The sequence below is a fragment of the Arvicola amphibius genome, chromosome 13, assembly GCF_903992535.2.
Source record: "Arvicola amphibius chromosome 13, mArvAmp1.2, whole genome shotgun sequence".
Classification (NCBI taxonomy): domain Eukaryota; kingdom Metazoa; phylum Chordata; class Mammalia; order Rodentia; family Cricetidae; genus Arvicola; species Arvicola amphibius.
In genome coordinates, this window is record NC_052059.1 from 71,792,383 (window position 1) to 71,804,475 (window position 12,093).

Sequence of the window (12,093 nt, forward strand, 5' to 3'; positions counted from 1 at the left end):
GGGCTCAGGAGAAGCAGACACCCTGTGCTTAGGAAGAGAAACCACATTCGGTACTAGAGCTTCCCGGGGCACTGGGAGCACTGTTCTCAACAGCTTCTACCCAGGCCTGGAAACAGTGTCGATGTGAAATGGTTGAGGGCTCCATTTCTAGACACCATGGAAGTCCTCTAGACTGAAGGATGCAAGACATCTCCGGAGTTTTCTCAAGAAAATAGTGTCATGTTCACGAAGGCGACCAGACGTGAGGACAGACAGTCACAGACACATAAACCAGGACCACCTACAGGAGGGTTTTGCCAAGGGGCTGAAGCCTTCACTGGGCAGGACCTCACCCAGCTTATTGGGTTCTAGCCGTCACCCTTTCCCGTTCTCTGGATCCATGAGCAGGAGGGACTGGCTAGAGTTATAAAGCTGCCAAACAGATTCCAGCCAGCCATGGGGTTATACTCAGGGCTGATGACCTACACTAGGCAGATGGTGACACCAGAAGCCCACAAAGGGCACAGGAAGGCAGCAGACAAAGGGTGGGAGAGTTCTGGGAGGCACAGGGATAATCAGTCCAACTCTCCGGTCCACCTGGACTGCCCTAGATTTCTATCTGGTTCTAACCACTGCTCACCGTGTTTTGTGACTGAGTGAGCCTGGGCTATTTAACCACCTTGAGCCTCAAATTCTTTATTATAAAATGGGATGTAACAGCCCCTAGGTCACAGGACGGTAGTGGGGATACAATGGAACCATGCCTAAAAATAACTTAAGCAGTGTTTGGCATAAGAGCCATTCACCATGACCATTGCTGTGACTACTGCCATTGTCCTCTGTCCTTCAGGTGGCCATTCCTAGCTAAGCTAGTACTTTCTCCAGGGAGAGAAGGAACATAGCTCAACACAACATTTTGGTTCTCCAAAAAAAGGCCTTTATCCTTAACTCCAGTCATGCTGTATTTGGGCGAGTAAATTTTGAATGTGTTTATAGAGTGAGCCTGACTATCAACTGTCACACACTGGTTCTTAACTCAAGGTGCTCACTAGACTCACTTGGAAAACTTTACAAAACACTTATACCTATCCCATCCACTAAGGATTCTGTTTTGTCTGGTGTGGAACCAGGATTTTGTTTTATGAGCTCCCAGGTGGCTGGTTGAGAACCTACAACAGACATGTTCCTAAGTATCTCTGTGTTACCTGTCATTACCATTACAGAGATGGGGAAATTAGAGGTGGGAGAGCTGACACGATTTGCTCAGCATGTGACAAGGCTAAGAGTCAAGCCCAGGGATGGCTCACCCTCAGGAATCTGTGCTCCACAACCTTTGAGACCAGGAAGTCTGTAAACTCCAGGCTTTACAACTTTGAGGCTTTCTCTGAGGGGTCTTAAACTGCACTGCAAGAGTCTAGTCTTAGCATGAGACAGCTCCAGGCCATGCCCAGGGTTGTTTGCAGGTCAAGCCCTTTGGCCATCAGGAGGAAAGGCTCCTACTACCCAACTCCAAGTCCCCAGGCTATTGCCTCCTGAGAGTTGGCAAGCGCCCAGCATGCACGGCTGGTTAGGGGCCTTCATAACATCAATGTGCTTGCAGATGCCAAGTTAGGTGGTCCGTATGGCATGCCTATCTCAGCCCACAAGCATGGGACTCGCCTCCCTGGTGAGTGGGCCTGGCATGCTGGCCCTACTGTTGGGGTGGCAGGGAGCCAAGGCAGGCGGTCAGGGAGGACTCATGCCACGTACCTTGCCCGGCCAGGCCGGCGGCGCTCGAGGCAGGCGAGGCGGGGGCGGAGCTCTGCCTGCCAACTGAGGGGATACAGTCTCTCAGTGCATAGAGCTGCCGCAAAGCCACGGGGGGCCAGTCAGCAGCGAGAGCATGCCCCAGCGTGAGGCGTAGAAACCGCTGGCCGCCCACGCACAGCGAGGCCCGGGTGGCATGGCCAAGCCAGCCGAGCTGGGAGAGAGGAGGCACCAGGGGGCAGACTGAGGAGGCAGGAGCAGCCAGCTCTACAGCAGTCTGGGGGCCTGTGAGGCTTGGACAGGCTGAATACCATGCCTCCACTTCACAGCAATGGCTTCATTGCTTGTCCCGTGATCTCTTCAATAAGAGCCCAGGGGTAAAAGCCTGACCTGGTGGGAGGCAGGTACCTTTTCTGAGGAAACCAAGAATGGTTACTGGAGTGCTGGAGCAGAGAGCATGTCAGTTGCCACATTCCAAATAACAGAGAGGGTCTGGGGCATGGGAAGGCTCTCACAGGGCCCTTGGGCAGCTACCTCTATGGATAAGCCCCAGCTCCTCCCTTAGGCACAGATCTTCCTCCCTGTAAGGAGTCAGTGAAGAGAGGTAGCTTTTCTCAGTCTGCATTTCACTGTGCACTGAGGATGAAGATGTCCAAGAAAGGAGCCCCAGAAACTAAGGCTGTCAAAGCTAGATGTCAGCATCTGTCTAACTACTACTGTACCCCGTGGAGCAACTGGGGAAATAGTCTAGCCTGTGCCTAAAGAAACAGGTGATACCCTCCTTCCTGACGCCTGCAGAAGTCTATTTCTGTAGACATCTCTGTGGCTCTGTCCTCACCTGTCCCAAATGTAGGGCAGAAGAAGCCAACATGGGATGTTGCAGGGCTGTTTCGTTTTGTTGCCCCTTCTGACCTAGGATAAAGTGAGCTCAAAGACCAGAAGGCTCTTGAAGGAGGAGTCAATGCTCTTTCCTAACAGAGCCTGACTCTCTGAAATCAGGCCACTAATTCCCCGAAACAGAGAGGGAGGCTGACATGCAGCTCAAGACCACAGGCCTTGCTTCTGACTTGCCTGGTTCTACAGGCGGCAGCGGCAGCAGCCTATCTTCACCTTCCTTTGACTCAGAGAGAAAAATATCACTACTCTATGGGCGGCATAAAATGCCCTTGAGTGTCCTCTAAGAAGGCTCTTAAATAAAGCTGAAAGTACTTTCAGGAGAAGGAGCACTGTGGGGGTTACAACTCTATCATCTTTGCTCCTCTTCCCTCCTTGGAGGGACCATGACCTTCTAGTGTGTATTCAACATAGGAATAAACCTCTAAACTGGGGTCATCCAGACAGCCTGGAACCTTGTGGTCAAGAGCAAGAGTTTATAGAGCCCTAGCCCTTCTGCCTGAAGCCTCTTCCAAGCCAAAGCTCTCCAGTGACCCATAACCAGGTTCAGCGGGACCTGAACTCAAAGACGGAAGCCCTGCCCAGAATGGCCACCTACTGTAAGTGGTGGGTGGCTGACACTCCCTCACAAGCCCCTCTTCATGGCGGTGCAGGAGGTAAGCAAGGGAAGGAGTCTTGTTAGAAGGATGAGAAAGGGGGTCTTGAACCAAAACAGCAAGGCTAGGGGTTAGAGGAAGGGAAGACCAAGGGCAAAAGCAAGCTGGGGAGAGACCTCTCTGTCTTCAGTTAAGTCTTGGCATTAATCTTTTCCTCACAGAAAAGCCACTGTGCTCCCAACTGAGGGCAAACAATGAAGGTCAGGGTGAGAACGGGGTAGAGGGGACTGGAATGTCTTGCATCTTAAAAAGAAATGTCAAGTGTGATTTACAAATTACTGACCCCAACTCTCCCAATTCCTTGTGCGACTTAAGTGAGTTCCTTCGCCTCCCCACCACAGGTCTCTAATCTTCACTTTTATAGCTAGTGTCACAGAGGGTACTGCAAGCCTCAGTGGATGAGAAACGTTTAAACATCTGAACAGTTTCTATCAGGCACCTCTTCTCAGACACAATGAAGGAAGAGATGACTTTAAGCAGATGCAACTGAGAAGACACACTGTATCTCATCTTTCTTTTTCCTTCAGTGCATGCTCTAATACCCTAGACTGGCTAAAATCTCAAAGTACTGAAGTCTTCAGATAACTACAAAAACCTGGGGATAAGGCGCCTGGGAAGCTCAGCAGGCTACTTTTGGGTAGTCTGAAGAAAGAGAATTCATGAACTGGAGCCTCAGAAAAAGCCCTTCCCTCCACATCTGAAGAAGCTGGGTAAAAGAATTCAGCAGCGGCCGCCCTCAGAACAGGACCCTGTTCATCCTGTTCAAGGTGCCGCACGCCTGAGACACCTGTGCTGCTGGGCTGGCCAAATGCCATTCTTGTCCCACTCACCTCGGCAGAATTAAAGTGCACAGCTGGGAACACATACCTGAAAAGTTTCTGGAGACGAGCATGGTGGTAAGGATGGCACCCTGGAGAAAGAAGAGAATCCTCTAAGTCCAAATGAGCTTTAGAAGCAGGTAGCCTGGCCCCAGGCAAAGGCAGCTCTGGGCCAGAGCCGAAGAACGCGAGTTTTCAGGTGCCCCAACATGAACAACCTTCACAGTGTAGCTCCAACAGCAGAGGAGCTTCGCTTTGGAACCAGGCAGGAGCTACACTGTCGAAAGGTCCAATTTCAAGAGACAGTGATCCAGAAGTAAGGCTCACTCACCTTCAGTTTTCTCCGGGCATTGAATTTGCGCAAGCACTCCACCGTCTCTTGGCGATGCATCATGGATGCCACTGTCGATCGTTGCTGGAAGCCAAACAGAAAGGTCTGTGAGGTCCCCATCATAGATTCTCTGTCCCTCATCTTAGTCCTGTCACCTTAGCACTGGTGGATCTGCCAGGGCATGGTCACCACACACTGTGCTACACAGTGCTCATTAAATGAGTTCACAGATTGAAAAGGCCTTTAGAACCGAAGTGCCACCAACAACTCGAGGTTATGTCAAGGACAATCTGAACAAGAAAACCACCAAGAATTGATGCTGTATGAGGGTGCCAACAGAGCTCTTCAAAGGCAACTGAGTATTGGTGTGATGGGATCCTGGTCTCTTTACTGGGTACCTGCTGTGGTCCAGACTCTACACAGGGGGAGACAGGCTCTTGCTCTACAGGGTGCCTTTCAGGAACCCAACATATCCCACAAGGTCTTGAAAGAAACTGTTCTGAAAAGCTAGGAATTATCTTGAAGCAGAAACCATCCTTGTTTTTCTGAGACAGGGTCTTGCTGTCGTAGTGCCAGATTGGCCTTGCCTCTTAAGCGCTGGCATTATAGGTGAGCGCCACCATGACCGCTTTTTTCTTCATCATTTTAGAAGGGTTTTTTTTTTCTTCAATGTATTTGCTGTTAATGTCCTTGCCTCCTTAAACTGAGTCCACTAGACACAGTGTATTTCCTTGATGATTCAGGGTCATATACTATGTAATACTGTAACATAGTAATTCCCTGGCGGCTACAAAGAACTACAGGATTCTAAGTGGTGGGTTTCTCTGCTCCTTGAGTGCCTCAGTTGAGATGGTCATCACTCTCTTTACTATTGGTATCTCAGTCAGTCCAGCTGAAAATACTGCTAGTGTCTATGACTTACTGTCTACCACCCCACAATCCTTGCCTTCGCACCAACCTGCCTGCCTTCCTGAAGCCCAAAGCAATTCTCTTCACCTTCTCTACCTTTTCCTCATTCCTGTGTGTGTGTGTGTGTGTGTGTGTGTGTGTGTGTGTAAAGCTCTCCACAGAAAAATAAAGAGACTTCTGTGTATGCCCTGTTTCTGCACCAGTCTCCATTCCAACCTAACCCAAGTCTCAGGTGTGTCCTTCTGACCCGGGCTCAAGAATCCCTCTCCCCATTTGCTCTCCAAACCTGTCCTTTTCAATCAGTATTATCAACTCTTTTCTGTAACCTTTATATTATATTCAAGTTTCCATTAAAAAAAAAAATCACTGGAATTAGAGGACATTACATTATGTGAAATGAGCCAGACACATAGACAGGTATTACTTACGATGTGTTCTCTCTCATATATGGAAGTTAAAAAAAAAAGTAGGAGGTAGGAGGATGTCTCATCGGTTCACAGCATTGGCTGCTCTTGCAAAAGAGCCAGATTCAGTTCCCAGTGCCCACGTGGTGGCTCACAACCATCTGTCGACTCCAGTTCCAAGAGATCGGACACCTTCTGAGCCCCCATGAGCACACAGTATGCACACAGTGCACATACATACATGCAGGCAAAATACACACACGCATGTTAATAAACCTTTTTTTTTCTTTCAAGTAAATCTGAGCCAGGTGGTGGTGGTACATGCCTTAAGTCCCAGAACTCAGGAGGCAGAGGCAAGTGGATATTTGAGTTCGAGGCCAGCCTGGTCTATACAGTGAGTTCCAGGACAATCAAAACTACACAGAGAAACCCTGTCTTGAAAAAAACCAAACAAACAAACAAAAAAAAAAATAAAAAAGGTAAATATGAAAGACAAGTAAAAATAGTGATTTCTGGAGAATGGGAGAAGATTAAAGGTGTGTGTGTGTGTGTGGGCTGTATGAACAGTGTGTGGTACAGACGTGCTAAATTATCACAATTAACAATGCAATTTATAGGCATATACATATCGACAAAGGAAAACACAAACAACAAAACTTCCCGACCACCTTCTTCCGCTAAGGAATACTGGTTATTTGTCCTTCACTACCTGGCTTCCCTGATGTCTCGGCCTCACTCATCTGGAGACAAACAAGTCTCTCCTTATTGTTTTCCAGTATCTGGAAAGCTGGGAATTCTTTCCTATCTTTCCCAGGGACTCTCAGCATCTGGTTGCTGATGCTCTAAGTCTCACCTGCTTCTTAGTTTCTGGATCTTCTCTGATTATACATAGCCTACATAGAAACAGCAGGTCACGTTTCCAGCTTCTCACTTCTAATCTCCACAGCCCCCATTCTTCTGCCTTCCTCGATACCGAGAAAGATCTACCACTAAACCACACCCCCGACCACACAGCCTACAAAACTACGTCATCATCTTTTCTCACAGTCTAGCTCTTCTGGGCCCATGAACTGTACGACTATCGCTCACTGGCCAATTAAACCCAGCAATACCCATCAGCTTGCCCTCTCCTTCACTCAAGCCCAGGTACTAAATCCTTTAGATTCTCCTACATTTGATGGCACCACCCACCCCTCCATCTCCCCCTCGGCTGCCCCTGCTTTCGTCTCTGCCTCCAGCCTCGTGCTCATCAGCTCCACGTTCTATACAGCTTCCAAAGTGATGCTAAACGCAACTATCACACTCTCTTTAAAACCTATGCTTCAGCCAGGTAGAGGCGCACACCTTTAATCCCAGCACTTGGGAGGCAGAGGCGGGCGGATCTCTGTGAGCTAAAAGCCAGTCTGGTCTATTGAGAGCTAGTTCCAGGGCAGCCAGGTCTACACAGAGAAACTCCGTCTCGAAAAACAAAAAACGAAAACAAAACAACAAAATCCAAAACCAAATAACAAACCTCAACTCTCAAGGCAGAGGCTGCGTATGTCATGCGATCTTTTGCTGCCCCACTCTTCTGCATTCCCAGTCAGTCTCACTGAAAACCAAGTTACTTATTATTCCTTACAGGTGACCATTTCCTATGGCCTCTCACCATCTCCATGCTAACCTTTGTCTGCAGGGTAAGGGGGGAGGGGTGTCCTTAAGTCATCTGCTAAGAACCAAGGCAGAGATCACCTTCTCCACAAACCTTCTTTGTGAGACCCTAATGCCTACCAAGGGCAACAGAAACCCTTGAATGTGTTACATTTTCTGTTTATTTGTCTGATGATAAGCATGGTTGCTTGTTTGAATGACTGTTTCCCCAGATCTTTGGGGCAGAGACCATGCCCCATTCATCTCCAGGAACTGCCTGGTGACAGCACAAAGAGGCATTCAATTAACACGGGAGCTGACAAATAAACAAATGCATCCTTCAAGATGCTCATTACACCAGAACTGCCCCTTTGTCTGCAAATAGATATTTCAGCTTAACAGAACCGTGTATGAAAACAGTATGTCAATCTACATTGACAGCCGGGGAGGAGTTCCTAGGAACTCAGCTCCAGAGTTTCAGAGCGGTTTCAGTAGCACACCTCAACAGTTCAGAAGCCTCCTGTGTTTATTCACTGGGTATCCTTCAGAGTTGAAGCCCAAGTATATCCTAAGCTTGGGACTTCACACTATTATCAACTACCTGCTCTAATTCAAGAACAGAACCAAATTATAGCCTCACAAGTAAAGATCTATTAGCACTTTTTGCCTCCCAAGTCCCCTGATGACATTTATTGACCTTGAACTCCACTCACGCCCTCTTGCCCTGCCGTCCTGAATCCTTGTAAGGAGGGTAAAGGGGTACATGAGGGCTGCTACCTCCAATCTCCAAGTGATGGGGGCAAGGACACTTACACAGACCCATGGGTGCTTGAGAGCCTGGTCAGCTGTGATACGCTTTGCTGGGTTTATGGTCAGCATCTGGTTGATCAAGTTCTTAGCTTCAGGAGTCACTGTGTCCCATTCTGGTGATGGGAACTAAGGAGCAGGAACAGGGGAAAGGGAGATAGGAAATTTGTGAGGTTTCTACCCCGAAATGTAGGTTGTCTTCATTCCAACTCCTGTAACTGGGATACTCTGTGGTACCCAAGAGTTGGAGAAGTACTAGGAATATCCCAAGATCTGTGTCAACCTATATAGACTTGGAAAGTAAGACAGACAAACAGAACGTCATGGGTCACTGCAGGACCGGAACTAACATTTTCTGCTTCAACTTTACTTTTCTACTACGCAGAAAACAGGCTCTGCAATGTGCCCATGGTACCAACGTGGTGGAGGAAGGCTCTAGAATTCTTCCTGTGTCATCTAACATACACCATGCGGCTTTTCTGTTCTTTTCAGAAACAGAATAAAGGGGCTTCAATGAGTTCTTTAATTTTATAATTAACAAGGAGGATTTTTTTCTTTTAATCTAGTCTCTGTACATAAGGTGGCAAGAATTGAGTCCTGTATGCCCATCCTTGGGTCCTCAAAGTCCCCTGACGCCCTGTTATCAAATGACAGTAACCCCACTCCTGTGGACAGACCCTTAGAGGCAGGGAATCTGTCCCTGAGGGAGCACCTGCTCAGCTCTCAGAAAACCCATCCTTACATCGTAGGCTCCAGCTTTGATCTGCTGATATAGCTTGTGCTGATCCTCATCCCAGAAGGGAGGGTAGCCCACCAGGAGGATATACAGGATGACCCCTGCGAGACAGAACACATAGGTCACTGGGGTCAATCATTTACCCCTGAGGAACCAAGAAAGGCCATGCAGGGCTCAGAACCACCCAGAAAGGTAGGGTCAGGCTGGAGTTATGCTGTACGACTAGCCCTCCTACTGTGCCACATGCCTCACGGCACCAAGACCTCTTCAGGTGCAAGCTATCCTCCAAGACGGACGCAACATAACCCAGGCATTCACTTGGGGAGGGGCATGATGGGAACAGCCCTCCCAAGGGAACAAGAGCAAGCCATGATGTCACACACAGCAGACACTCGGGGGGCCCAGAAGGAATAGTAAAGCCTTTTTCGTCATCACAGGAAGCCAAGGGCCCGTAACACCAACAAGCTGAGTGCATGGAATGGGCTTACCGCAGGCCCAGATATCCACAGGTTTTCCATAGGGATCTTTCCTCAAGACCTCAGGGGACAAGTAACCTGGGGTGCCAGCGAAACCTGCAGCAGAAAAAGGCAGAGCCACACTGAGCCAGCTTTCTCTCTCATTAAGTCCACATCTGTAATTTCCCCCAAAGTCCTTCTAATGCCTGCTGATTTTTACTGTATACATTCTCAGCACTCAAGCTGCAAATGATGACAGCCTGGGCTTCTCGAAGTACCTGGAATCTAAATCAGAGGGCAAGCACTTGTGCCTACTAGGAACTCAAGCACCTCCCCAGAGGCAACAAGCACGCACTGCGGACAGCAGCCAGGCTCACTATACTGAGTCATGGAGGGACTGGCCAGGAGGGACCGGGTGCCTTCCCATCCTCCTCCACTTTCTGAAAAGGCCAGTACCATTAAAGGCCTGATTTCTCGTTCTGAAAGAGGAAGGCAGATCAGGAAAAGGAGGAAGGGCGGAGGCTGCATTCCCGGAAGACAGGGTCACCCTTACCAAACCAAGCCTGTTGCTCTCCCTGCACTTCAATGGCGAGGCCAAAATCAGCCAGCTTGACCGCAGCACCCTTGCATTTACTTGCCAGCAGCAAGTTCTCAGGCTGCAGAAGGAACAAGGAGAACCTTATGAGGCACTCACCATGGAGTCCAGAGGGCGCCTACTCTGGGCTCGCACAGTACCACTACCTAGCTCCAGGTGGCGCCAATGAGTCACAAGCAGGAGGCAAAGGAATTCAGCCTGGTTAATAAGTACCTTCAGGTCCCGGTGGACGATGTCATGCTGGTGGATGTGGTTAACACTCTCCAGAATTTGATGTATACAGTGGCTAAAAAAGCAGCAGAAGAAATATCAGTGCAGGGCTAGACTACCTCATCAAAGATCACCTGTGTGGACCACACTCACTGAACAATAGGCTAGAACCCTGGACCTTAAATATTATCTAGTTCAGCCTATTTTGTTCTTGCTTTATTTTAAATTGAAAAATAACTATCTACTTCTGAAGGACAATGTTATATTCTGATACAATGTGCACCACCATATACATCACCTCAAATATTTATTCTTTCTAGTGAACATTTAAAATCCATTTTTATGTCAGGCAGTGGTGGGGCACGCCTTTAATCCCAGCACTTGGGAGACAGAGGCAGGCAGATCTCTGAGTTGGAGGCCAGCCTGGTCTACAGACTGAATTCCAGAACAGCCCGGACTGCACAGAGAGACCCTATTTGGAAAAACCAAACACAAATTACTAACTACAGTCACCTGCTGTGCAGTGAGATATGGGAACCCAGTCCTCCTGCCTGGGCAGCCGTTCTCCTTTCCCACCCATTCCGGCTCCTGCTAACCACCACTCTTTACCTCTATAGGGCATCTTTTTTAGATTGCACAGAGTAGATCTTCCTGTGCCTGGTTTGTTTCACTTAGCACAACACCCTCCAGATTCACCTATCTCACCATAAATGACAGAGCTTCCTGGCCTTTTAAAGCTCAATAGAGTACACGACTCTTTTTTAATCCATTCATCTGCTAATGGACATTTAGGTTGTTTCCATATCTTGGCTATTGTGGGTGTGCAGACATTTCTTTAACGTACCAATTTTATTCTGTTGGGTATTTACCCAGTAGTGGGATTGCTGGATCAGATGGTAGCTCTATTTTTAGTTTTTCTGAGAAACAGCCATACTGTTTTCCAAAAATGGCTATACAAATTTACAATACCAATCTCTTCCTGTTTTGAGGGAGGGTCTTCCTGCTATGTAGCATAAGCTGGCTTGCGATCTGCTACGTAACCCAGAGTGGCCTTGAATTCATGGTCCTTCCACCTCAGCCTCCTGACTGCTGGGAATTTGGAAGCCACTGTGAGGGTTCTCTTTTCTCATCGTCAACACGTACCTCACAGGAAAGGAAACCGGCCCAGCTAAGGCTACGTGGGTTTTCCAGCGACTAGAACAGAGGTCTACCATGACTTATTTTGACTGCAAAGATCCAGAACAACTAATTTGTTTTCTTGAGATGGAAAAATGCTAAATATTCCCATGAAAGGTAACACCATCCAACCCCCTTCCTTTTCTTTCCTAAGTAACCCTTTTCCTAGGGAAGAAGTTTATGCTGCGACTTGGGACGAGTGCAAGGATGGGTGCATGGTGCATCGTGCATGCCTGTACCTACCCAAGCATTTAGTGAGGAGCTCTTAAGGTGTGTCTCACACCACCTAAGGCATTAACTGCTCTAAAGTTTCTCATCTAGTAGGGAGATAAGACAAGCACGTAGATTCCTTCCAGAAATAATGTGTTTAAGAGGGCTCCAATAGGCTCCCTGCAAAACATTCTGACTATTCTACACAGAAAGACAACCTAGCTCAGAACTACATTCGGCTGTTTCTTAGAGTGGACAGTCTACCTTGCGAACTCTCCTGCAGCCCCGTGACAGGAGAGTACTCCAGAGCGACAGTGGGGATGAGCGTGCCCTCTATGGACATCTGGCAATGTCTGGAAATAATCCTGACTGGCACAACTTGGAAAGGGGCTTATCTACTGCTCAGAGATGCTTCTAGGTTCTATTCATGTGTAGTAGAGACCTGTGCTAAAGGTCAGTACCACTGAGGCTGAAGAAGGCTGGTATATGCCCAGTCAGCAGCCTCCGCCAGGTGTGCAGGGCTGACCTGAACAGCATG

At 48.3% G+C, this 12,093-nt stretch overlaps 1 protein-coding gene across 12 annotated transcripts in view; it reads right to left on the reverse strand.

The window, feature by feature from the left end:
- Positions 1–12,093, reverse strand: part of Camk2g (calcium/calmodulin dependent protein kinase II gamma) — a 55,891-nt gene that overhangs the window by 19,979 nt on the left and 23,819 nt on the right. For 11 of the 12 annotated variants that reach the window (XR_005283024.1, XM_038310652.1, XM_038310649.1 and 8 more), the window contains 7 exons: positions 10,173–10,245; positions 9,918–10,020; positions 9,398–9,481; positions 8,916–9,010; positions 8,180–8,302; positions 4,425–4,508; positions 4,143–4,185 (listed from right to left, as the gene is read on the reverse strand). Coding sequence is in view for 11 of the 12 variants with exons in the window: in XM_038310652.1 (XP_038166580.1) it covers positions 4,143–4,185; positions 4,425–4,508; positions 8,180–8,302; positions 8,916–9,010; positions 9,398–9,481; positions 9,918–10,020; positions 10,173–10,245 (605 nt within the window). In the remaining variant the exon portion in view is untranslated. Of the gene's footprint in view, positions 1–4,142; positions 4,186–4,424; positions 4,509–8,179; positions 8,303–8,915; positions 9,011–9,397; positions 9,482–9,917; positions 10,021–10,172; positions 10,246–12,093 lie in introns of those variants that run through there. The other variant, XM_038310658.1, reaches the window with a different exon arrangement.